This window comes from Mustela nigripes, chromosome 16, assembly GCF_022355385.1.
Source record: "Mustela nigripes isolate SB6536 chromosome 16, MUSNIG.SB6536, whole genome shotgun sequence".
NCBI classification, from domain to species: domain Eukaryota; kingdom Metazoa; phylum Chordata; class Mammalia; order Carnivora; family Mustelidae; genus Mustela; species Mustela nigripes.
The window spans coordinates 13,576,631-13,602,887 of record NC_081572.1 but is presented as its reverse complement, the minus strand read 5'-3'; the positions used below and the strand labels follow the sequence as shown (position 1 = coordinate 13,602,887).

Sequence of the window (26,257 nt, the reverse complement as noted above, 5' to 3'; positions counted from 1 at the left end):
ATACTGTTATATATTATATATTATGCATGTTATATATTACATATGTATGTATATTAGTGTGACACGTAGTAAAGCCTTAAAAAAAAAAAAATCAGGGATGTGAACCAAGACTGACCTAAAAGAACAGTCACTAAATGTAATCACAGCAAACAGAGTACAGCTTAACTATTTTGGTAAAGCCTTACGATAGAACCTTACATAGCTATTAAAACTCGTATTCTAGGAGCACCTGAGTAGCTCAGTCGGTTAAGCGTCTGACTCTTGATCTCAGTTAGCTCAGGTCTTGATTTCAGGGCTGTGAGTTCAAGCCCCACATCTGGCTCCATGCTGGTAGTGAAGCCTACTTTAAAAAAAAAAAGTGCTGGGGGCGCCTGGGTGGCTCGGTGAGTTAAGCCTCTGCCTTTGGCTTAGGTCATGATCTCAGGGTCCTGGGATGGAGCCTCTCTGCTCAGCAGAAGTCTGCTTCCCCTCTCTCCCTCTGCCAAATAAATAAATAAAATTAAAAAAAAAAAAAAAAAGTCCTATTCTATCAGCCTTCTCCTACTACAATAAATCCTATACACTAAAGCCAATTATTTTTTTTAAAGATTTTTAAAAAAAATTTATCTGACAGCGGGCTCCCCGCTAAGCAGAGAGCCCAATGCAGGGCTCGATCCCAGAACCCCGAGGTCATGACCTGAGCCAAAGGCAGAGGCCCAATCCACTGAGCCACCCAGGTGCCCTGCCAATTATTTTTTTAAATCAGCTTTATCGTGACATGTTCCAGTTTTAAAACATTCAATAAAACTGTCAACTAAGTACAAATTTCTCAGATGGGCATTCATTCAAATTGGTCCAAAATACAATCTCCCTTTCTCTGCAGTCTTATCTCAACACTCAAACCACAAAAACGTACCTCCTAAACACGCATCTTTCTGTCCATCATTACGATTCGCATCCTCCATTCTCTTCCTATTCAACCTCCACTTGGAGAAATCTACCCAAATTACAAAGCATATCAAAAATTCAACCTTCTTGGGGCGCCTGGGTGGCTCAGTGGGTTAAGCTGCTGCCTTCGGCTCAGGTCATGATCTCGGGGTCCTTGGATCGAGTCCCGCATCGGGCTCTCTGCTCAGCAGGGAGCCTGCTTCCTCCTCTCTCTCTCTCTGCCTGCCTCTCTGCCTACTTGTGATCTCTGTCAAATAAATAAATAAAATGTTAAAAAAAAAAAAAATTCAACCTTCTTGATGCTGCTTCTGGTCTTCTAATAGAATGCAGCTTCCTTCTCTAATTTCTCTCTTCCCATACAGCACTTACCATAGTCTGCCCTATGTTAGAGTTATTCATGCACTCTGCTATTATTCCATCTTCAAAAGAATAAAGACACTGAAAGCAGGACCATTTCTTTTTTTTTTTTTTTAAGATTTATTTATTTGAGAGAGAGTGTGCATATGCAGTGTGGGGGAGGGGTGGGCAGCGAGCAGAGGGAGGAAGAGAAAATCCCAGACTCCCAGAGCCCAACAGCCAGACTAATTCTCATGACCTGGAGATCCTGACCTGAGATGAACCTAGCACCTCACCGAATGCATCACCCAGGTCCCCCAGCAGGTACCATTCCTTACCCATCTCTGTATCTCTCTGAAGCTTTTTTTTTTTTTAATTGATTGATTGATTGATTTTAGAGAGAGCAAAAGCACACAAGAGCACACAAGAGCAGGGGGAGAGAGAATCTCAGGCAAGACACCGCGCTCAGCACAGAGCCCGATACTGGGCTTGATCTCATGATCCCAAGATCACCACCCCAGCCAAAGACAAGAGTCAGAAGTGTAACAGCTATGCCACCCAGGGACCACTATCTCTTTAAAGCTTTATTTAACACAGTACCCTACACACTAAGTAAGTATTAGATAAATTATTTTTGAATTTTTTTAATCAAACTGTAAATAAAGAGACTTCAGTTTAATTTTTTTTTTTAAGATTTTATTTACTTATTTGAGAGAGAGAGAGGGAGAGAGCACAAGCTGGGGAGGGAGGCAAAGGAAGAGGGAGAAGCAGACTCCCCCACTGAGCAGGAAGCCGGATGTGTAAGACCCTGGGATCATGACCTGAGCCAAAGGCAAATGCTTACCTGACTGAGCCATCGAGGCACCCCGAGACTTCAGTTTTGTTTGATTTTTTTAAAAGATTTTATTTATTTATTTGAGAGAGAGAGGGCACAAGCAGGGGAAGCAGCAGAGGGAGAAGCAGGCCTCCTGCTGTGCAGGGAGCCTGATGCGGGGGCTCAATGTCAGGAACCTGGGATCATGACCCAAGCTGAAGGCAGACAACTAACTGACCAAGCCACCCAGGCACCCCCAAGACTTCAGTTATATATGACAAAATCATAGCACAAATTAATATGCTTTTCCTCCTAACACCTGGAAAATTGACAGGAAGAAACATGAAAGGCAAAAACATACTAGAACTAAGACGAAAAAAAACCACAATGAGATACCACCCTCATACCTGTAGAATGGGCATTATTAAAAAGGGAAGAAATAACAAACGTTGACAAAAGTGTGGAGAAAGGGGAGGGGCGCCTGGGTGGTTCAGTGGGTTAAAGCCTCTGCCTTCGGCTCAGGTCATGATCCCAGGGTCCAGGGATCGAGCTCCGCATTGGGCTCTCTGCTCACCGGGAAGCCTGCTTCTCCCTCTCTCTCTCTGCCTACTTGTGATCTCTGTCTGTCAAATAACTAAATAAAATCTTAAAAAAAAAAAAAAAAGTGTGGAGAAAGGGGAAACCTTGTGCACCATTACTAGAAATGTAAATCAGTGAAGTCACTGTGGCAAACAACATGGAGGTTCCTCAAAAAATTAAAAACAAAACTACCACATGATCCAGCAATTCCATTTCTGGGTCTTAATCTAAAGGAAAAGAAATCACTGTCTCAAAGAGATATCTACATCCCCATGTTCACTGAACATTATTTACACTAGCCAAAACATGCAAACAACCTGTGATCATCGACAAGTGAATAAAGAAAATGTAATGTTTACATGTATGTGTGCACACAGACACACTAAAGAAAATACAGATTACTATTAAGCCATAAAAGAGGAAATCCTGCGACAACATGGATAAACCCTGGGGACATCATGCCAAGTGGAGTAAGTCAAGGAGAGAAAGACAAATATTGTAAGATCTCACTTACATTTAGAATCTAAAAAAAAAAACAAACTCAAAGACACAAAAAACCAGATGAGGGTGGGGAAAATGAGTGAAGAGAGTAAAAAAGCACAAGCCTCCAGTTATAAGGTAAATAAGTTCCAGGGATATAATATATAGCATGCAACTATAGTTAATAATATTGTATATTTGGAAGTTGCTAAAAGAGTTGATCTTAGGGGCCCTTGGATGGCTCAGTCAGTTAAGCACCTGCCTTTAGCTCAGGTCATGATCCCACAGTCCTCAAACTGAGCCTGGAGTAGGGCTCCCTGCTCAACAGAGTCTGTTTCTCCCTCTCCTTCTGCCCCTCTGCCCACTCATGTGCACATATGCACTCTCTCGCTCAATAAATAAAAATCTTTTTTAAAAAGCATATATATATATTTTTAAGATTTTATTTATTTATTTGACAGAGAGAGACCACAAGTAGACAGGCAGGCAGGCAGAGAGAGAGGAAGGGAAGCAAGCTCCCCGCTGAGCAGGGAGCCCAATGCGGGACTCCATCCCAGGACTCCGAGATCATGACCCGAGCCGAAGGCAGCGGCTTAACCCACGGAGCCACCCAGGCGCTCTAAAAAAGAATATCTTAAAAGTTATTATCACAAGAAAAAAAAAGCTTTAATTGTATTAAATGATGGATATTGGGGACGCCTGGGTGGCTCAGTTGGTTAAGCAGCTGCCTTCGGCTCAGGTCATGATCCCAGTGTCCTGGGATCGAGTCCCACATCGGGCTCCTTGCTCGGCAGGGAGCCTGCTTCTCCCTCTGCCTCTGCCTGTGCTTGCTCTCTCCCCCTCTCTCTCTGATAAATAAATAAAATCTTTAAAAAAAAATGATGTATATTAACTTACTGTAGATATCACTTTGTAATATATATCAAATCATTATTATGTTGTACACAATTAATATAATGTTATGTGTCAATTTTATCTCAAAAGTGGTGGGAAGAAGAGATTTAAAAAAAGAGAGAGACAGAGAGAAAGAAAGAGAAAAGGGGCACCTGGGCGGCTCAGTTGGTTAAGTGCATTCATCTAAGGTCATGATCTCCAGATCCTGGGATGAGCCCCACATCGGACTCCCTGCTCAGCCAGGAGTCTGCTTCTCTCTCTTGCACCTCCCCCGCAACCCTCCGGTACTGCTTTTTCTCTCTCAAATAAATAACATCTTTAAAAAAGAGAGAGAGGAGAGGAGACATAAGCAATCAAGCAGTTACAGTGACTTTGTAGAATGTGGAAACTGGGAACAGAGGTATATGATCCTGCAGAGAGAACTCTCCATTCTAAGAACGTTCAGAGGCAGAGGGGAAGAACAAGAAAACGAATGACCTGGAGGCCCCAGGACTCCTGCACCACCAGACTTAGAAGGCTCAGGGTTCCTGATGGGAAATTTAGTGACGTGTGCATACTGTAAGGTGCGAGCCCTAGCTGTCTTCCTTTATTTAACTTCCTAAGATACTGAGTATACACTCTCACTCAGACCCTAAATCCCAGCCACAAGCAAAAAATTAAAGAAATCTTCCCTTAAGACATCAAACAGACTCACAGGAGAAAAATAAAAGAGAGACAAAAACAAAAATACACAAAAATAACAAATACTGATATCTGGCATTCCACCAAAGACAAGGTTGGCTCACTGCCCAATCACCTCACGGTGAAACCTACCAGTTGGGAAACCACAGCCACCCACTATCCAGCACCTCACTCCGTGAACAACTAAGGATCATGACGTATTTTAAAAAAAAGCCTCCTCTGTTAGTACTAAAACAGAAAAATAGAATCTGGGGGAGCCTGGCTGGCTCAGTCAGTAGAGCATGCAACTCTTGATCTAAGAGTTGTGATTTCAAGCCACACACTGCGTGTGAAGCCTACTTAAAAAACAAAATAAAAACGAAAACCAAAAAAAGAACAAAATCTGAGGTAACAAAGAAAAGTTTTAAAAAATGAAAAAATATCCTCGGAGAAATAAAGAAAGGTATTACATCCAAGAAGAGGATGGTTTGAAAAAGGAACAAAGAAAAGAGCTCTGGGAAATTATATGACATAAGTAATTATTGTAAGCTAAACTTTCCAAATTCAAGAATAAGAAAACAAACATACCCAATTAAAAACTGGGGAAAATATTTCAACAGACACTTCACCAAAGATTGGCCTCAGAGACAAGCAAATAAGCACATAAAAAGATGCTCAGCATCATTAATCATTAGGGAAACCAAAATTAAAGTAATAAGGAAATATACCACTAGGGGCACCTGGGTGACTCTGTGGGTTGAGTCAGCCTTTGGCTCCATCATCCCAGAGTTCCGGGATGGAGCCCCATATTGGGCTCCCTGAGCAGGTAGTGTCTGCTTCTCCCTCTCCCTCTGCTCCTCACTCTCTCTCTCAAATAAATAAATAAAATTTTTAAAAAATTTTTCAAAAAAAGATAAGAAACATACCACTATGCACCTATTACAATGGCCAGAATCCTCATCCATTGCGAGTGGGAATGCAAAATGGTAAAACCACTTTGAAAAACAGTTTGGCAGTCTTTTTTTCCTATTTTTTTTTTTAAGATTTTATTTATTTATCTGAGAGGCTGAGAATGAGTGGGGCGGTGGGGAAAGCAAGAGAGGGGGAGAGAGAAGCAAACTCCCCACTTAGCAGGAATCCCAACTTGGGGCTCAATCCCAGGACACCAGGATCATGACCTGAGTGAGCCCAAGGCAGATGCTTAACCGACTGAGCCACTCTGGTGCCTCTGGCAGTTTCTTAGAAGGTTAAAATATACATGGCATAAAACCCACCAATTCTGCCTCTAGGTATTTTCCCAACAGAAATAAAAACTTGTCTTCACACAAAAACCTATAAGTAAATGTTTGCATCAACTTTATTTATAACCTCCAAAACCTGGAAACAATTCAAATGTTCTTGAACTGGCGAGTGGATAAGCCAACTGTGGTACGTCCATATAATGGACTATCTAAGCCATGATAAAAAGCAATGAACTATTAATAAAAACAGTATTTTGAGGGCGCCTGGGTGGCTCAGTGGGTTAAGCCACTGCCTTCGGCTCAGGTCATGATCCCAGGCTCCTGGGACCGAGTCCTACATCGGGCTCTCTGCTCAGCAGGGAGCCTGCTTCCCTCTCTCTCTCTCTGCCTGCCTCTCCATCTACTTGTGATTTCTGTCAAATAAATAAATAAAATCTTTAAAAAAATAAAAAATAATTTAAAAAATTAAAAAATAAACAGTATTTTGGATGAATTTCAAATTCACTATGCTAGGTAAAAGCAGCTAGACTCAAAAAGCTAAATAGCCTACCTATATGATACTCAGAAAAAGACAAAACTACAGGAACAGCAAATACATTGGTGGTGGCCTGACTAAAGGAAAACCAGTGAATTTGGGGCAGATAATGGGACTGTTCTGTATTCATGGTGGTGGTGGTTATATGGCTAGGTGTGTATGCCAAAACTTAAGAGTCAAAATTCGGTGAATTTTACTGTACATGGAAGGTGCACTTCAAAAATTCTTTTAATTAGCATTAATAATAAATATAAAAAGATATTACATCATTAAATAGGATGCTATGCAAAGAAACAAAGAAAGGAGCTTTTAGAAATTAAGTATCTGATAGCTGAAATAAAAACAAAAGACTTGGAAGAGAAAAAGAAAGAAATCTCCCAGAAGACAGACTAAAAGGACAAGACAACAAAAATTTAAAATGACAAAAAACTCAGTAAGATCAGTCTCTAAGACCCTACATCTAAGTTCAAGAAGAGAATTGAACAAATTTGGGAAAAAATGAGCAAATAATTTTTTTAAAAATCCCCAGAACTAAAGAACATAAATATCCATATTAAAAGGGTCCACCAAGGGGCACCTGGTGGCTGGCTCAGTTGGTGGAATGTAAGACTCCTGATGTGGAGGTTGTGAGTCTGAACCCCACATGTAGCATTTTTACTTAAAAATTTTTTTTTTAATTTTAGTTAGGAAAAAAGGGAGGGGGGAGCCACCCAGCACCCAGCACAATGAATTAAGAAAAGGGCCACGTCAAGGGATATGATATCACAGCAAAACTTCACAATACTGGAGAGCATAAAAAGAATCTAAATGCTTCATAAAGGGAAAAAACAAGTCACACATGAAGGAAGTAATCAGAATGGCCCTAAACTTCTCAACTGCAACATTAGATGCTGGAACACGATACAAACAAATCTTTCAAGTGAAAAGATTTTTAAATTTAGGATCCTATACCCAGCCAAAATATCTATCAATATTAGGGTCACAAAGAACATTTTATTTTCTTTTTTATTAATTTTTTAAAAGATTTTTTATTTATTTGACAGAGAGCGATCACAAGTAGGCAAGCAGGCGGGGAGGGGGCCATGCTCCCGGCTGAGCAGAGAGCCCAATGTGGGGCTCCATCCCAGGACGCTGAGATCATGACCTGAGCCGAAGATAGATGCTTAACCCACTGAGCCACCCAGGCGCCTGTATTATTTTTATTATTAACATATAACGCATTATTTGTTTCAGGGGTACAGGCCTATAATTCATCAGCCTTACACAATACACAGTGCTTACTAGCAAAGAGCATTTCCAAGCATTTTTTTTTAATGTTTTTAAATTTTTTTTAAATTATTTTATTTATTTATTTGACAGAGATCACAAGCAGGCAGAGAGGCAGGCAGAGAGAAAGGGAGAAGCAGGCCCCCCGCTGAGCAGAGTGCCCAATGTGGGGCTCGATCCCAGGACCCCGGGATCATGACCTGAGCCGAAGGCAAAGGCTTAACCCACTGACCCACCCAGGCGCCCCCAAACATATTTTTTTTAAGTTTATTTCTCATGCACCCATTCTTAGGAAGCAACTAGAGGTTGGTTTTGCTGAAAAAGAAGAGTAGATCAGGAAAAACGTCGGACTCAAGAAAGAGAATATACATAGGTAAGCAGCAAAAAGAAGTTCCAGTGTGATGACCAACAGACCTACAGAGCAATCAGTTCAGGTGAAAGCAGAAATGGGGAGGGACACAGAAGAAAAACCAATAAGAAAAAAAATGGAACTGTTACATTTAAGAGTTTGGAAAAGAGTAAGTGATAAGGTATTCTACAGACTTAACAGTGCACTGGGCTAGATACATAGAACATTAAGCAAGTGAAAAACTAAGGCAATTTTGGTGAGTGCTGTGAAGTGTGTAAACCTGGCGATTCACAGACCTGTACCCCCGGGGATAAAAATATATGTTTATAAAAAATAAAAACTAAATTAAAAAAACTAAGGCAATAACTCCAGAAAAAGTATTATTTATAATAATCATATAAATAAATCATATATACAGTTATGAACATGTAACCAATCCCTCAGTATTTATCCAAAAATCATGCTGTAACTATAATGAAAGGATAAGAAAGAAAGTAATTATAAAAAGGCTAACTCTTGGGGCGCCTGGGTGGCTCAGTGGGTTAAGCCTCTGCCTTCAGCTCAGGTCATGATCCCAGTGTCCTGGGATCGAGCCCCACATCGGACTCTCTGCTCAGCGGGGAGCCTGTTTCCTCCTCTCTCTCTCTGCCTGCCTCCCTGCCTGCTTGTGATCTCTCTCTGTGTCAAGTAAATAAATATTTTTTAAAAAAAGGCTAACTCTTCATCTACCATAAACAAAGTCAAAAGAATGTCTAAAACTGATAAAGCAAATATAAGCATATTATTTTAAAATACTGTGGTAAATGCCAAGGGGAGAAAGCTGGGCGCCTGGGTGGCTCAGTGGGTTAAGCCTCTGCCTTCGGCTCAGGTCATGATCAGGGTCCTGGGATCAAGCCCCACATCGGGTTCTCTGCTCAGCAGAGAGCCTGCTTCCCCCCCCCTCTGTCTGCCTCCTCTACTTGTGATCTCTCTCTCTGTCAAATAAATAAATAAAATCTTAAAAAAAAAAAAAAAGGAAGAATTGAAAGCCACTGCCTCTAGAGAGGTCTCGGGTAGAAAGAGGTGTATCAGGGAACTGCTTTTGTTCAGTATGAGCTTTAATACAATTTTAATTTGTTACCTATGTTCACGTATTATCTTCATAAAGACCGTGATAGGAGAAAATTTCGCTATATATCAAGTAAAAACAATTAGTTTATCATAATCCTAATCCTAGCTGTACCTTTAAAAAAAAAAGATTAACTTATTTCAGAGAGAGCGAGCAAGCACACATGCACAAGCAGGGAGAGGGAGAGAGAGAATCCCTAAGCGGGCTCTCTGCTGAGCACAGAGTCAGATGTGGGGCTCGATCCCAGGACCCTGAGATCATGACCTGAGCTGAAACCAAGAGCCAGTCGCTCAACCAACTGAGCCAACCAGGCACACCTAGTTGTACCTTTTTCAAAATACACAGGTAAAAACATGTTATAGGAATGAAAACATCCCCAAGAGTTATATTTGGTTGGTAAGATTACAGATTTTCATTTTCATCTTTGTATTATAAGTATTTCTCCAAAAGAGTAAATCCCCACTATTTTTATTATTTTTCATTGCAATTCTTAAAAACAACTTGAAAACAGATGAGCTTTCTGAGAAAGGAGGAAGACAGTGAGAGGGCCATGTACAGGCAGTTTTGAAAACTTGGAAAACTGGTGTTAAAGGAACAGGGAGAGAAAGACAACATGAACTACCAAGAGTTCAAAGTGTCACAAGTGCTTTCTCTACTCTAATTGACCACTGTAAACAACTGAAGTAAATTTATTATTTACCATAGTTCTGGAATAAGTCAGATGGTAGCTAAACTAAACCTTTTAAGTGGGTAAGTTAAATATTTAATATTTCTTTCAAAGGGGGAAAATAAAGCTCTGGGTTTTTTTTTTTAAGATTTTATTTATTTGGGGCACCTGGGTGGCTCAGTGGGTTAAGCCTCTGCCTGTCAGGGTCTGAGGGTCCTGGGATCAGGCCCCACATGGGGCGGAGGCGGGGGGGGGGGGGGGGGGGGGGCGCGGGGGGGCTCTGCTCAGCAGGGAGCCTGCTTCCTCCTCTCTCTCTGCCTGCCTCTCTGCCTATTTGTGATCTGTCAAATATAAATAAAATCTTTAAAAAAAAAAAAGACTTTACTTATTTATTTGACAGAGAGAGACATGGAGAAAGGGAATACAAGCAAGGGGGGTGGGAGAGGGAGAAGCAGGCTTCCCCCTGAGCAGGAAGCCCGATGCGGGCCTGATTCCAGGACCCTGAGGCCACAACCTGAGCCGAAGGCAGATGCTTAACCGACTAAGCCACCCAGGCGCCCCTAAATCTGTTTTAACACATATTTTTACTTAAATATGGTCCTTAAAATATGTTTATACCTTATAAATCAAATGACATCTTTTTTTTTTTTTTTGAAGGCTCCATGCCCAGTGTGGAACCCAATGTGGGGCTTGAACTCACGACTCTGAGATCAAGACCTGAGCTGAGAACAAGAGCAGAACATTTAACAACTGAGACACGCCAGCACCCCTAGATGACATTTTCTCACTGTACTCGAAGTAAGGTCCCTGTATCTTCATAGAATCTCCATCTTCAGGGGAGATTTCCCTGGGAATCCTGGGATTAAGGGTCCTGGGATCAAGTCCTGCATCGGGCTCCTTGCTCAACGGGGAGCCTGCTTCTCCCTCTCCCTTTGCCTATCACTCCCCCTGCTGTGCTCTCCCCTCTCTGTCATATAAATAAAATCTTTAAAAAAAAGAAGAATCTCCATCTTCAGGAGCAAATCAACAGGTAACAATAGCCTAATATTTGTTGAATCTTCACCATATGCTAGGCACTGTTACAGGCATTTCGTGTATATGAACCATTTAACCCTCACATCTTGAATCGAGTACTAAGATATCTCCATTTTACAAATGAGGAAAGTGAGACACCGAGTGTTAAGCAAACAGCCCACCATCACAGAGCCCAGATTCAAACTCATGAAGTCTGGTCCAGATTCTCCACTTTATATCTCTGTGCTACATGCTCGCTCTCTAGATTCTTGACGCACACAAAAGATGTATATAGACTCCTCAGATTCTCATACATCACGATAACCTAAAATGCTGTAGTGGGCTTACATACGCAGGTGCCTCCAATACCTGCCACAAGTCCCCACTCTGACAGTGTGGAAATCAGTGGTTGGACTCCACTTACACTAGTCCTTCTTTGACAAATCTTTCTGGAATAAATTCTCCAAACTGGCCTAAGGCAATCCAAAATTCAGCGATAATTTGGGGAGACTTATAACCCAACTCTCATTCATCCTAAGAAAACTACTGTTGTTTAAAAAAAAAAAAAAGGATTTTATTTATTTCAGAGACAGAGAGACAGAGATAGTGACAGAGATAGCACAAGCGGGGAGAATAGGGAGAAACAGACGCCTCACCAAGCAGGGAGCCCCCACACAGGGCTCAATCCAGGACCCTGAGTTGAAATCAGATGCTTAATTGACTGAGCCATCCAGGAGCCCCTCAATAAAGCTATTTTTTAAATGGAATTATTAAATATTACTTGAGATTGATTGTTGATTGATTTCTATTTAGTAGGCTCCCTGCTCCCTGGGGAGCCGGCTTCTCCCCCTCCCTCTGCCACGCCCCCTCCTTGTGCTCCTCTTTTACTCTCTCAAATATAATCTTTTAAAAAAGAGGGGGGAGGCGCCTGGGTGGCTCAGTGGATTAAAGCTTCTGCCTTCGGCTCAGATCATGTTCCCAGGGTCCTGGGATCGAGCCCCAAATCAGGCTCTCTGCTCAGCAGGGAGCCTGCTTCCTCCTCTCTCTCTCTCTGCTTGCCTCTCTGCCTACTTGTGATCTCTGTCTGTCAAATAAATAAATAAAATCTTTTTTAAAAATTAAAATTAAAAAAATTTTTTAAAAGGCATTCAAATAGGGTGCCTGGGTGGCTCAGTGGGTTAAGCCGCTGCCTTCGGCTCAGGTCATGGTCTCAGGGTCCTGGGATCGAGTCCCGCATCGGGCTCTCTGCTCAGAGGGGAGCCTGCTTCCTCCTCTCTCTCTCTCTCTGCCTGCCTCTGCCTGCCTCTCTGCCTACTTATGATCTCTCTGTCAAATAAATAAATAAAAAATCTTAAAAAAAAAAAAAAAGGCATTCAAATAGAAACAAGACCAAGAAGGGCGGAAGAGAGTAATCTATTCAATGCAAGGAGGGCATCTGCTAGGACTGGCTCCTATCCATGTCACCCAGATTATCAGTCTCCCACCACAACCACCAACTTTTCATCCCCTACACGCCCCCTCCAAGGATCTGCAGTCACAGGGAGGACACAGGGTAATGAAGAAGAAAAGAATCTAACAGAAGAAATCAGAGTTCCTGGCCTCAACATCCCCAGTGCTGCTGTGCCTACACATTTCGACACAGAGCTCCAACCCCAAGTACACAAGGACAAGGAGTCGAACGTGAACACAGACTACTCTTCACCACACGCATCAGACGTACTTCTCTACCACGCACAAAGCATTGTTGCCCAACTTCTTAATAACTCTTCGGGGCCTTCATTTTCTTTCTTCCAACTCTCATGTTTAACCTCTTCAGATACAGATACCCGAAAACAGATCTCACTCATTTCCTTGTAATCCTGAATTCCTATCGCCACTCAAAGCACTACCATTCCTACGGAAGCACATGGGATGCATTCTTCTCTCCATCTACACTCCTGATGCTGTCGAGGCCTGGGGAACCTGAAGTACCTCCTGAATTGATCTGCCACTCAGTGCTTCAAAACCCATCCAGGGTAGCCTGGGTGGCTCAGTCGTTAAGCATCTGCCTTCGGCTTGGGTCATGATCCCAGGGTCCTGGGAACGAGCCCCTCATCGGGCTCCCTGCTCAGCGGGAAGCACCTGCTTCTCCCTCTCCCACTCCCCTTGCTTGTGTTCCCCCTCTCACTGTGTCGCTCTCTGTCAAATAAATAAATCTTTAAAAAAAAACAAAACCCATCCAGATACCCAATAGCTATCTCATCTTCCAATCCATCCTCATAACAGAAGCTATGCTAAACTCGCTAACATCCCAGTGAAATCGTATTCCACTTGTTCCCCAATCTTCCAACTCATCATCAATACCCACAAATGAAATAGATTTGAAACAGATTGGGCGGGGGGAGGGGGCTTGAGAAACCACCTCCTCCTGCTCCTCCAGTAATCCTCTCAATCTGGGGGGGACGAGCGGTCTGCAATAGTGGCCTAACTGTATCTCCATGAGTTGATTTGGTTTTGTTTCCCTCTCCCGCGTGCTGCTGATGGGAATACTGCAGACCCCTCGGTGCTGAAGAGTGAAAAATGAGGATCACTGACCTAGTGCAGTATTTACCCTCAGACGAGAGGCAGAAAGTTATAGCTTGGTTCTCTAGATACAGCCCAACAAACAGACCTTTACAGCTTATTTCTTACTCACATACTCAGGTTCTTGCTAAACCAGGACACTCAAGACTGCCCACACTTTAAAATCAGTACCTTAGGGGCATGTGACTCTTGATCTCAGGGTCTGGGGTTCAAGTCCCATACTGGGTGCAGAGATTATGTAAAAAATAAAACCTTAAAAAATATATATATATATCAGGGCTTCTGTTCATGCTGCTCCCTCCCTTGAACTACCCATCCTCATCCTGCACATGCTCATCCAAGAAAGATACAGCCACACCAACTCCCCCAAACAGGGTATAAACTTGTCCTTCTCTAAATCTCTACTGCACTTTGTCCTTCACTTGTAGCAATCCAGAATTACACAAATACCAAAAAGACATTTGGTTGACACTGGTGGCAATAAATACTGCCAAACCAGTAACAAATTCTGCTTCAGATAAATCTACAGTTCATGGCATCTATGCCACTGTTCTCCTCTGTCATAATCCTTAGAGGACATAAATCACGAACAGGAAAACATCAGGGCTTTGGCTTTCTGAAGCCATCATCAGAGGTTCCAAATTTCAAAATTCTAGCTAAGTATAATACACCAGAAGTCCCACACAAGTTAAAAGCAAAAACTATCCAGTTTCTGGGGCACCTGGGTGGCTCAGTCATTAAGCGTCTGCCTTTGGCTCAGATGATCCCTGGGTCCTGGGATCAAGGCCCACAATGGGCTCCCTGCTCAGCAAGACTGCTTCTCCCTCTCCCTCTGCCTGCTGTTTCCCCTTCTGTTCTTTCTGTCAAATTAATTAATTAATTAATTAAATCTTTACAAAATTAAAAAAAAAACTATCCAGTTTCAGGTATGATTTGTTTTTATTTAGCAAATGCTTGATTTCAAGGTGCTGTAAGAACACCAAACACCTATTCAAAACAGATTTTCTGTACGATCTCTCTCAATGCATCGACAATACAAGTCATAAAACTGGGGCGCCTGGGTGGCTCATTCGGCTAAGTGCCCAACTCTTGGTTTCGGCTCTGGGCATGATCTCAGGGTCCTGGGATCCAGCCCTGTGTCAGGCTCCAAGCTCAATGTGAAATCTGCTTGAGATTCTCTCCCTCTCCCTCTGCCCCTTCCCCAGTTCACACATGCATGTGCACTCTCTGCCTCAAATAAATAAATTAATAAATCTAAAAAATATGTCATAAAGGGGTGTGTGGGTATCTCAGTCAGTTAAGCATCTGCCTTTGGCTCAGGTCATAATTTCAGGGTCCTGGGATCAAGACCTAGTCGGGCTCTCTGGTCAGCAGGGAGTCTGCTTTTCCCTCTCCCTCTATGCTCCTGTTCTCAGTCTTCCAAATAAATAGGATCTTTTTTTTAAAAATATGCCATAGTACGCCTGGGTGGCTCAATCGGTTGAGCGACTGCCTTTGGCTCAGGTCATGATCCCAGGTCCTGGGATCGAGTCCTGCATTGGGCTCCTTGCTCAGTGGAAAGCCTGCTTCTCCCTCTGCCTGTTCTACCGGCTATGCCTGCCTGCTTGGGTTTTCTCTCTGATAAATAAACAATCTTAAAAATATACATATATATGTCATAAAACCTATGGGCTGAAATAACTCTAAATAATAAAAATAAATAAAACCCTTTTTCAACCAAATGCCTCTAGCTGAAGCAAAACTAGATGATTTCAATTTTTGAATTAATAAACTGTCAATTCTATTGTATTATTTGTAATGTGAATGTCTTATGCACCCATTTAAAATTTTTCTCCTTAAAAGGAAAACTTTTACTCTCCAATGAAAATACTTTTTAAAATCTATGATTTTAGGGGTGCCCGGCTGGCTCAGTCGGAGGAGTGTGTGACTCTTGATCTTGGGGTCATGACTTTGAACCCCATAATGGGTGTAAAGCTTACTAAAAAAACAGGGGCGCCTGGGTGGCTCAGTGGCTCCAATCATGATCCCAGGGTACTGGGATCAAGTCCCATATCGGGCTCACTGCTCAGCGGGAAGCATGCTTCTCTCTCTTTCTCTGCTGCTGCTCCCCCTGCCTGTGCTTACTGTCTCTCTCAAGTTAATAAATAAAAATCTTAAAAAAAAATTAGTAAAAAAATAAAATTTTTTTAAAAAAACCATGATCTTAGAAAAGCTCATATCAACCAACATCTCTGCATCGTCAACAGTCATATTACCTACAAACCACTCAACAGATGAATAGAAGAACGAATAATTTTTTATGGTAGGAAATAATATGTTAGTACTTAAGCCAACAGTAGTACTGCCTACAAAAATTAATCAAATTATTCTAAATTCCCAATAAAGTATAATCCTTTTTTTAGCCTTGAAAGTACAGGATTCAAATCCACCAATCATATTTCTTTCTGTGCTCTTGGGTTACCAGTCCCAGAGTATTTTTTTCTCCCCAAGCATACTCATTTACCTGACAGCCTTCTCCCTAGCCTTTACTGTCTGGAAATACAGATAATAAAACCAATGACATTGGTGCTTAGCCTCAACAGCTCACTGTCATGCACTGTTACTCATTTTAGCCAAGTGGACATATTCTCAAAGTTCAGAACATAAAATGCATGATCCCTTTTACCATAATCTTGAGAGATAATGTGTTTCAAAAAGTAAAACATCCGACAAGTTAACACCACATCCAACAAAGAAAGGCAAATGCCTGGCAAGTAATAGGAAAAAGTAGCTTAAAACATACTAACTCTACTCCTAAAACCACTCACTGGTCAAACCACCAAAATCTAATTAAATCAATTTTTAGTTTCCCAAATCCAAAATATTTAGGAGCTAGAGCAACCACTGCAGAATTACCAAAACTTCATCTATTACAAGCTCTCACCTAACAATCATTTATCCAAACAATCTTTGATGAGCAGCTGCTATGTGCAAGGCACTGTACTAGGAGCTGCAGGAGACAGAAGATTAACATAAGGATATATAATCCTTAACTTCATATAAAGAAAGGACAAGTTTCCACAAGGTAGTCTACAAGTATCATTAATAAAAACAAAATGTCATGAAAGTACATAAATATGCAAGTATTTTTTTTTTTTTTAAAGAGAAACCTAAGCACAAATTGTAATTTAACTCAGCATATACACAGCTATCAATCCTAAGTGCTATTGGCTAGTCCCTCAAAGAGGTTTAAATTAGCTGAACGGCCCTGCCAAAATGCCTCAGCTCTGTCTAGCCCCAAAAAACTTCCTCAGATAGTGTGTATCAGTCTCTATAGGCCTTTCAGTTGCGGGCAGAAAGAACCACGTATGATTTCTTAACATAAAAACTATTACAATAAAAGATACTAAATTGGCTAAGAAATGAAACCTTCCGCACCCAAGACATAAATACTTGACCCTTGATTCATCCCCTTCCCTCTCGGGCCCCATCCTCTCCCCACCCTCCACCCCCACTGGGCAAAGGCAGACAGATACTGTCAAGCAAAAGAAAATTACCTTTTGCATTTGTTAGGAATGAGCCTGCATTTGGTTTAATACTCAAACTCCTCCATAAATAGGTAAGCATTTATAAAAATGGAAACATCTAAATTTAACCCCTTCTTCAACACTAGCCACTATCAAAAACAAGTGACACATCTTAATCCTATTTCCTCATCAACTTCACTTTGTAAATGCTCTTAAAATTGGAATCTAGGGGTGCCTGAATAGCGTCAGCGGGTTAAGCCTCTGCCTTTGGCTCAGGTCAAGATCTCAGGGTCCTGGGATTGAGCCCCACATCCCGCTCCCTGCTGAGCAGGGAGCCTGCTACCCCCTCTCTCTGGGCCTGCCTCTCTACCCACTTGTGATCTGTCAAATAAATAAATAAAATCTTAAAAAAAAAAAAATACACCTGGAATCTAATTCAGTTAATCCAGATTAACAAAAACATAAAGGAAAAATCTTGTAGGTTATTGCTACAAGTTACTTTTTTTGCCCACAATTTAGTAATCTGCAACTACGTATTTAATAAAAAGCAGCAACTGTGTGTTTAAAAAAAAAAATGCATCTCAGCACCAGCCTAGAGAAACTTTCCGTGAGAAAATAGGAGAAAAGTCACCCTAGAGAAATTCATTACAGATCCAGAGAAGACTTTCATCCTTAGAATCAAGAAAAAAAGTCATTTTGTAATAAATCCCCATGTACTTCTGCCATGTGACTAAGAAGCTGGTCCAAAAGTTCACCTTCAGCAATCCTGTCTGCATGATCAACACATCTTCTGCAACAGGTGACACGAAACTGCATTTCTCAGGCGAAGCAAAGGGATCGAATTAGTTAAGACGCATGTTGCTGCAGTTTCTTGTCCCCCCCCCCTTTGGATTTTACCAAAATGATCTGGAATCGGATGAATTGCCAAATTTGTTTTGGTTTTGTTTGATTTTCTACTTTGGTTTTTAATCAGCCATTTACCAGCAACTGTCGCACAAGCCCATTAGCACTCAAGAGTAAAAACAAACACACGGGACCAGATAAGGCTCTCCGACTAACCCAACTGATCCATTTCCTTAACACAATTTTTAAAAACCACACTGCTAGGGGTGTGAAGAGAAGGATGTTTTTGCGTGTGTTTGTGTGCCACAATCTGTCTAAATCCTCAATTCCCTTTTAAGGAACATATATATATAATAAAAATCTAAAAGAAACCACATTAGAAATGCAAAGAGGTTTGCAAAACAAGAGGCTTCTTTCATTCCAAAAACCAAACCAAAACAAGGGGAGAAAAATGAATGCAATGGATATGCGTGTGCCAAAGTTTCAATCCTGCCCGGTGGAGACACTGCACTGGCACAAATTTTGAAGAGGAAAAAGAGGGGGTTGGGGGGAGAGAAAGAGAGAGCGAGTGTGTGGCCTCCAAACTGCAACAATGCAATCTCCATTTTGAACAATGCGCCTCTTTCCTCTGGTAAATCTAGTTTTTTGCCACTTGATGTGCCGTCGCGTTTCCCCTCCGTCTGGGGGGGAGGTGGGGGTGGGGGGAGACCAGAGAGGGAGTGAGCAAGGGGGGAGGGCAGAGGAGGTGGGGAAGGAGTCTGCAGCGACTGGGCTGGGTGGGTACCTGGAGTGCTGCTATAGGTGCTATGGCTCCTGAAGCTGCTTTCCGTGCAGTAACTGGCGTCGTCGTCGTCGTCTTCCATCTCCTCCGGATAATCGGAATCATCGTCGTCCTCCTCCATCTCATCCTCCTCGTCGTCCTCGGAATCTTGGGTCTCCTCGGCGTCGCCGTCCTCCTCCTCCTCCTCCTCCTCCTCCTCGGAGACCATGTCCTCCTCCTCCTCCTCCTCCTCCTCGCTCTCGTGGTCATCGTACACCACTTTGTTGACGGCCCTCCGGGCCGGGGTGGTCCGGGCCAGGTGGCCGCCGCCGCCCCCGCCCCCCGTCCTGCCGCCCCCGCCTCCTCGCCCCCCCCGGCCCGGGGCGCTGGTGCTGGGGGGGGCCGGCGGCGGCGGCGGCGGCGGCGGCGGCGGCGGCTTCCTCCGGCTACTGCTGCCCCCCCTGGGCGAGCTCAGCCGCGTCTTGGGCGCCACCTCAGCCTGGGCGGCGGCCCACCTGCCCCGGCTGCTGCCGCGGTGCCGCGAGCGGAGCCCCCCGATGGGTCCGGACGTGGGCGGAGGCGGCGGCGGCGGCGGCGGGGCCGGGGTGCAGCGCTCCGCAGCGGGAGCCGCGGGCTGCTTGGGCGGCCTGCCCCGCCGGCCCCTCATGTCGGAGCCGAGGCGGGGGGGAGAAGGGAAAGCGGAGGGGGGAGGGGCGGGCGGAGGGGTGGCGGTGCGGGGCGCCGGGGCCGGGTGGGGAGGCCCGCGGGGCCGGGCGGGAGGGGCCCGGCCGGCGGAAGCGGGTGGAGGGAGAAGGCTCAATCCGAATTGCTGGGGCCCCACTCCGGATCGCCTTCAGCCGCCATCTTGTTTCTTCCCTCTCGCTCGGTGACTGGGGGAACCGACAGCGGCCGCAGGCCCGGAGCGCGGTCACGTGAGCTGCGCCGCCGACGAGCCTGGGACGGAGCGAGGCCGCGCGGCGCCCGCTAGGGGGAGCGCGGGAGCGCCGGGTCGGGGGCGGGGAGCCCGGGGCGCCTCCGCGCGGCGCTGCTGGACCGCGGGCGCTGGCGCCGCTGGGGAGAGGGGCGCTCTGCGCGCCGAGTGCGGTGGGCCCCAGGCCTGGGGAGCCAGCTGCTTCCGCAGAGCGCCGGCTAAAGCCCCGACTCGGCAGGTCCTACCTCCCGCGTCTCCTCCTCGCGGCTTGGAGAGGAGGGCAGGAGCGGCCCCATACTTGTCCCCCTCCCCGCCCCTTGGAGGAAACTGATGCTGAAAGAGCCGAGGATGTCGCCGAGGGGGCCCGCCGGCACCGGCGTGGGAGGGAAATTAACTAGGGTCGGGGAGACGAGCTCCCAGAAACGTGAAACTCCGAAGGCTTGGTTCTAGAGAGTCCTGAAATCGATCCCAAAGACAACTGCTCGGGGGGCTGTGCCAGGATCTACACTCTGGGCTGCCAGACCCCGAGGGAAAGTCACTCTGAGACTCCTTGGATAAAATCCCCATACGAAAAGCCTCAGATAAACTCCAGAACGCACCTACATTCCAGTCCTCCTCCACCTTTCCCAGTGACCCAGCCAGAAACTCGACCACCCCAGCAAGAACTTTTTCCCAGTTTCTCATAAGTAGTAGAAAGATGACTCTCTAAAACCTACTTCGAAATGTTGTGTGTTCGTGTTATCTTATGGGGAAACAATTTTAATTTCTTTACCTGACAAGTCACCGGGTCTCAGTGCAGCCCAGGGAACGAATCATGATGATAAAATGTCAGGCACCGCCAGACCAAATCAGTTATTCAGCTCACAGGAGTCAAGGTCAGCTCGAGATTTGAGAAAAGTTTTATAAACGCATGAATATTTATCGAGTATGTGACAACTAAAAAGCGATTTAAAGAAAGACAGTAAGCAGGAGTCTGTACACCAAGTGGCTTATTACAATCTAGTTAGAATGAGAGAACCCGGGGCGCCTGGGTGGCTCAGTGGGTTAAAGCCTCTGCCTTCCGCTGGGGTCGTGGTCCTAGGGTCCTGGGATGGAGCCCACATTGGGCTCTCCATTCAGCCGGGAGCCTGCTTCCTCCTCTCTCTCTGCCTACTTGTGATCTCTGTCTGTCAAATAAATAAATAAATCTTAAAAAAAAAAAAAAAAAAAAGGAGAGAACCCAAGTGAAATGAAAATACAAGTGTTAATTGCCAAGTAATCTCCGTATAATCCGATTGTATCAAGAGTGGCAAATATACATGCCTTCAAGGACCATGTCAGTAAGAAAAGTAAATAAAGTGGGCATGGCAAAGACTGAAGGGCCTGTGTTTTGCTTAGGGAGGGCAGTTGTGGGAATATGGGTGTAAAATAGCTAGATCTTCAAATTCTTCAAGAGAAGGTGGAAATGTGCATTTCACTAGAAATCTCTTGGTTTCTATATGGCAACCATGTCGATTTAAAAACAAACAAAACTTCAAATGGGCCAAAATAAATGCAGTTCAGTTACAGCCCAGATTCTACAAGTTTGCAACCTGTATCCTGCAGTATTTACAGCACGGTGTTCCAGGGCCTCTGACGGCTGGGAAAAGCCACTCCTGATCTCTGGGTTGTGAGTTCCAGCCCCATGTTGGGTGTAGAGATTGCTTAAAAATAAAATCTTTACAGAAAAAATTAAAAAATAAATAAAATCCTTTAAAAACATTTTTTTAAATAAAAGCACAGGGCACCTGGGTGTCTCAGTCCGTTAAGTGTCTGCCTTCGTCTGGGGTCATGATCCCAGAGTCCTGGAATGGAGCCCCACCTTGGGCTCTCTGCTCAGCGGGGAGCCTGCTTCTCCCTCTCCTCCTGGCTTGTGCTCTCTGTCGCCATCTCTGTCTCTCTCAAATAAATAAAATCTTTAAAAAATAAAATAAAATAAAATAAAAAACAGAAAAGATACTGGTGACAGCCTCTGGACTTTCCAAGCTAGTAGTAGAGGATGACATTTTAGGGAGGTTTTATAAATGCATTAATTTTATTAAAATTAAAATTTAATAAAAGCTAATAAAAATTAAAATTTTATTATTTTGTTAAGAACAAAAAGGGGGGGCCTGGGTGTCTTGATCATTGGGCGTCTGCCTCCGGTTAGTCATAATCCCAGGGTCCTGCTCCGTATCCGGCTCCGTATCCGGCTCTCTGCTCAGCGGAAAGCCTGCTTCTCCCTCTCCCACTCCCCATTTGTATTCCCCCCTCACTGTCTCTTTCTCTGTCAAATACATAAATAAAATCTTTTTAAAAAATACAATAGATGGCACAAAGAGAGGTGTTTGTTTTTTCGATGTAGGCTCTGTGCCCAATGTGGGGCTTGAACTCACAACCCTAAGATGAAGAGTCACATGGTTTACCAGCTGAGCTAGCCGGACAGCCAGGACAGGTATCTTTGTATTACTTGGAGTTTTTAGTTGCAAGCAACAGAAACTGACTCTGGCTCATTTAAACAGAAAAGGAACTCATGAGAAAGATACAGACACCTCCAGAATCGCTGGATCCAAGTATAAATGGAATCCAAGCTCTCCAAGCTCTCAGCTGGTCCAGTAGCTTCCATGGACCATTCTGCTACAAAGCCAGCTGCTTCCAGTTGTTGGGGTCCACAATAGGGATAGTGAATCTGATAGGACTGCCAGTTTCTTTACTCCTTTCACTGTAAAGTTAGTTCCTTAATCAGATGCTATTATGGACCCAGTGTTTGCATACCCAGGAAATTCGTATGTTGAAACCCTATGTCCTAATGTGATATCAGGAGGTGGAGTCTTTGGGAGGTAATTAGGATTAGACAAGGTCATGAGGGTGAAGCTCTCAAGGGTAGGATTAGTGCCTTACAAAGTCATGAGAGAGCGTGCTTTCCCTTTTTGCTCCTCACTATGTGAGGATATAATGAGAAGTCAAAAGCCTCCAACCCAAAAGAGGTCTCTCACTAGAACCTAATATGCTGGCACCTGATCCTAGACTTCCAGGTTCCAGAACTATGAGAAATAAATTTCTGTTGTTTAAAAGCTACCCAGGCTACGGTAATCTGTTCCAAATTGACTAAGACGGTGCCATAATGTGTGTATAAGATACTGTGATGGTGAGCGGCACCTGGGTGCCTCAGTCGGCTAAGTGTCTGACTTGGGCTCAGGTCCCGACCTCAGGGTCCTGAGATAGAGCCCCAAGTCAGGCTCTGCACTTAGTGTGGAGTCTACATCTTCCTCTGCTTCTGCCCCTCCCCCACGCTCATCCTCTCTTTCTCTGTCCCTCAAATAAATAAATAAAATCTTTAAAAAAGAAGATACTGTGATGTCAAATAAGGTCTTCATTAATGCCACGTAGGAGGATGGTGATGGTAAAAAGCATCCCTGTTGGGAAAAAGAAATACAAATTTGGGCGCCTGGGTGACTCAGATGGTTGGGTGTCTACCTTTGGCTCAGGTCATGATCTCCAGGTCCTGGTATCAAATCCCACGTCTGAGCTCCTCAGCTCAGTGGGGAGTCTGCTTCTCCTTCTCCCTCTCCCTCTCCCCTTGTTTGGGATCTCTCTCTCTCTCTCTGTGTCTCTCAGATGAATGAATAAAATCTTAAAAAGAAAAAAGAAAATCCAAATTCAGTATAAACCTCTTCCCAAGGAGATTGACTCACTGTATCCACCACGGTAGAGAGAATCCATTATAATGATTCCTTCCAAAATGGGCACCCAGCAATAGCCAGGTCAGCCTCTCCTTGGAGAAGCCCATGCTGAGCATATGATCCCAAATTAAACAGGCACTGACTAGGGAAGGAGCTTGACCTACATTCACAAGGTAGGGCTTCTTCTGTAACTTAAATCTTCTTTCACAGAGGGGGCATTTTGGTAAGTACTCGTATAGAACACGAATAGTCTTACTTTCTTGGTCTGCTCTGAGAGGTTCATCTATGTCCTCTCTCCCAAACCTTGTCACCAGTCAAAGTCCCTGACCACTTGGCCCATGAACTGGGCCAATAGAGTCTTTCTCGAGGCAAAGAGAACCCTAAGAATACAACTCAAAACTACCTACTGGGAGATTTCCTCTTGCCATTGTCCTTTCAAGATCATTTGCAAGTGCAACTATAATAGCCCCTCCCTGCTGATACCATTTGTAAACCAAGCTCAAATGTCCTCTTTAGTCACCTGGTCATGGGAGCTTTCCAGAAGGCCCGGGCTGTGAACTAAGGGAGGGATGGTAGCGAAATGCAAGGAAACATACCAGGAGTTGCGTGGCTGTGTCTTCTCCAAGAAATGCTCAGGCCTGCTCTTATATATTTCATGCCCTCTTGAGGAACCAGGCATTGACTGGGCCCTTTATGGCCAAGCAGGACAGATACTCACTGATGATAAGCCACATGAGTACCAGTGACCATATGATAAGGTCATATGGTCACTGATACTCCACGGCCAGGCTCTCAATCTTGCCTGGGTCTGGGAGAAATTTAAGAACAGTTTCGAAAAAAGAGAAGAGTTGTTCACCAAAGAGAGCAAAGCTTTGCTCCAAACCTGTAAACACAATGTGGGGATGCTCTCTTGAGGACTTGCCACGGGCTCTGTTCAGCATCCCAGCGGTGGCTGTGCACACAAGCCCCACCAGGTCCCCTGGGGCATGGGGACCATTTAGCAGAAATCCTTGCACTGGAGCCTGGACCTGCTGAGGAACCTTTGCCTGCTCTGTGCTGTTGCTCAATGTTAGCAAGTTTTCGGGTCATTTGGAAAATGCGTTAAAGCAGCATATATACAAACGTGGTATATATTTGCATATATGTAGTCTTGTAAATCTAAGAAAGCTGCCAAGGATCCAGCACTGTTGGAAGAAGCACCACACCCCACAGTCAAATTTCTCACATCCTTTATATGTTCTATGGCTACAGCCATTCACTCTTCAGAAGACTTGCCTTTCCTTCCAGGTGACACGTATCTGGTTGAATTATTTTGCCACTAGTTGCCATGGCGTTTCCCAATCTCCACCCTCAGTATTAGATGCATTTTTCTCTGCCATCCACCTCAAAAGACTATACAGTCACAACCACCATTACCCCATTTCCCTGAGAGTCTACAGCCTTTAACCAGCCTGGTTCCGACTTCTCTAGCAGTTGGGTTCTTGGTTGTAAGCAACAGAAACCAACTTTGCCTGCTTTAAGCGCGTGGAATCTTTGGGAGTGCCCCAGAATCAGCCTCTGATTCTGCAGCCAGAAAGTGCTACAAAATCAAGCTCCTAAACCCGTGAAGACAGCACGGCTGTCACTGCCTGGCACAAGGCCCAGCTTGTCCTGGTAACACACCAACGCGAGGGGCTGGGCACGGCTCCATCACCCTGCTAGCTTCCGGTTCCAAGGCTGAGGTGTTGGAGCCTGAGTGCAGAGTCCTAGCCGCCAGGAAGGCCAGGATGGGAGGACCTGGGTTTTACTCCCATCATGTGGAGGGTTCCTCCACCCTGGGAGGGGACAGAGGTTGGGTGACAAATGACATACAGAGAAAGAAGTCAACATGAGTTGACTTGAACTTGAGTGACTCAGAGAGTGAAGGGTCACAGACCCGCAGTGAAAACTAAGAAAGCCAGCCCGGGAGCTGGGTTAGGAAGGAAGTGATCAGCTCTGTGACCTTGACCCTGATAGATCCCCAGGTTCCTTACAAATAAATGAAGGGGGCTGGGGACTGAGCTATACTTTCCACACTTTTGAAATTATAGCATCTAATGGAAACTAGAGGGTAGGGGTGTGTGGATGGCTTAGTCCGTTAACTGTATGACTTGATTTCGGCTCAGGTCATGATCTCAAAGTCGTGAGATCCAGCCATGTCAGGGTCCTTGCTGGGTGTGAAACCTGCTTAGGATTCCCTCTCTCCCTCTGACACTCCCCCCACCACTTGCATGCATGCTAATGTTTTCTCTCTCTCTCTCTCTCAAATAACTTTCCTGACTCTAAAATTGAAAAAAGAAAATTACCATGACTTAAAAAAAAAAAAAAGAGGAGCACCTGGGTGGGTGGTTCAGTCAGTTAAGCATTTGCCTTTGGCTCAGGTCATGATCCCAGAGTTCTGGGATCAAGTCCTCTATCAGGTTCCCTGCTGAGCAGGGAGCCTGCTTCTCCCTCTCCCTCTGCCTGTTACCCTGAGAAACCTGCTTGGATCTCATTCTCTCTCTCTCAAATAAATAAATAAGATATTTACTTGAGAGAGAGAGAGAGAGTTAGCAGGAGATAGAGCACAAGTTGGCGGTGGGGGAGGCGGGTGTGGAGGAGGGAGAAGCAGGCTCCCGTTGAGCAGGGACCCTGACTCGGGGTTCCATGCCAGGACCCTGGGATCATGACCTGAGCCAAAGGCAGCTGTTAACTGACTGAGCCACCCAGGCACCCCAGCTCTTTTTTACTGAATGAGAAACTTGAACTTGAATACCCAATTTTATATCCTCAGCTTTGTGTCTTAAATAGCTCATGCAATTCCTGATCCAGACTCTTTAGCAGCGATCTCTTTAAATGACAAGAAACTGTTTGCAGTCGTAGGTGATAAAAAAAATTTTTTTGAAAGGACTTTTATAACCACTGGAACATTTACAACAGTAGAGATTATATTTAAGTTATATTTAAAGCTCTTCTTTTTCTTTCATTGACAAATGTGCTTAAAACATTTCTTGTGGATTTTAGATCCAATCAAACATTTTTATAGCTCGTCATTCAAAATAACGATGAGGCTCTAATTTGCAGAACACATGGGCGTGTTTAGAAGGG

The 26,257-nt window shown here is 44.3% G+C and overlaps 1 protein-coding gene across 11 annotated transcripts in view; it reads right to left on the bottom strand.

The window, feature by feature from the left end:
* BPTF (bromodomain PHD finger transcription factor) overlaps nucleotides 1-19,250 on the bottom strand; it is a 159,081-nt gene extending 139,831 nt beyond the window's left edge. For 8 of the 11 annotated variants that reach the window (XM_059379978.1, XM_059379972.1, XM_059379976.1 and 5 more), the window contains exon 1: nucleotides 18,566-19,249. In XM_059379978.1, coding sequence (XP_059235961.1) covers nucleotides 18,566-19,208 — 643 coding nt within the window. In that variant the 5' untranslated portion in view covers nucleotides 19,209-19,249. Of the gene's footprint in view, nucleotides 1-18,565 lie in introns of all 11 variants that reach the window. The other 3 variants (XM_059379970.1, XM_059379973.1, XM_059379971.1) reach the window with 1 other exon arrangement.
* Nucleotides 19,251-26,257: the final 7,007 nt, after the last annotated feature.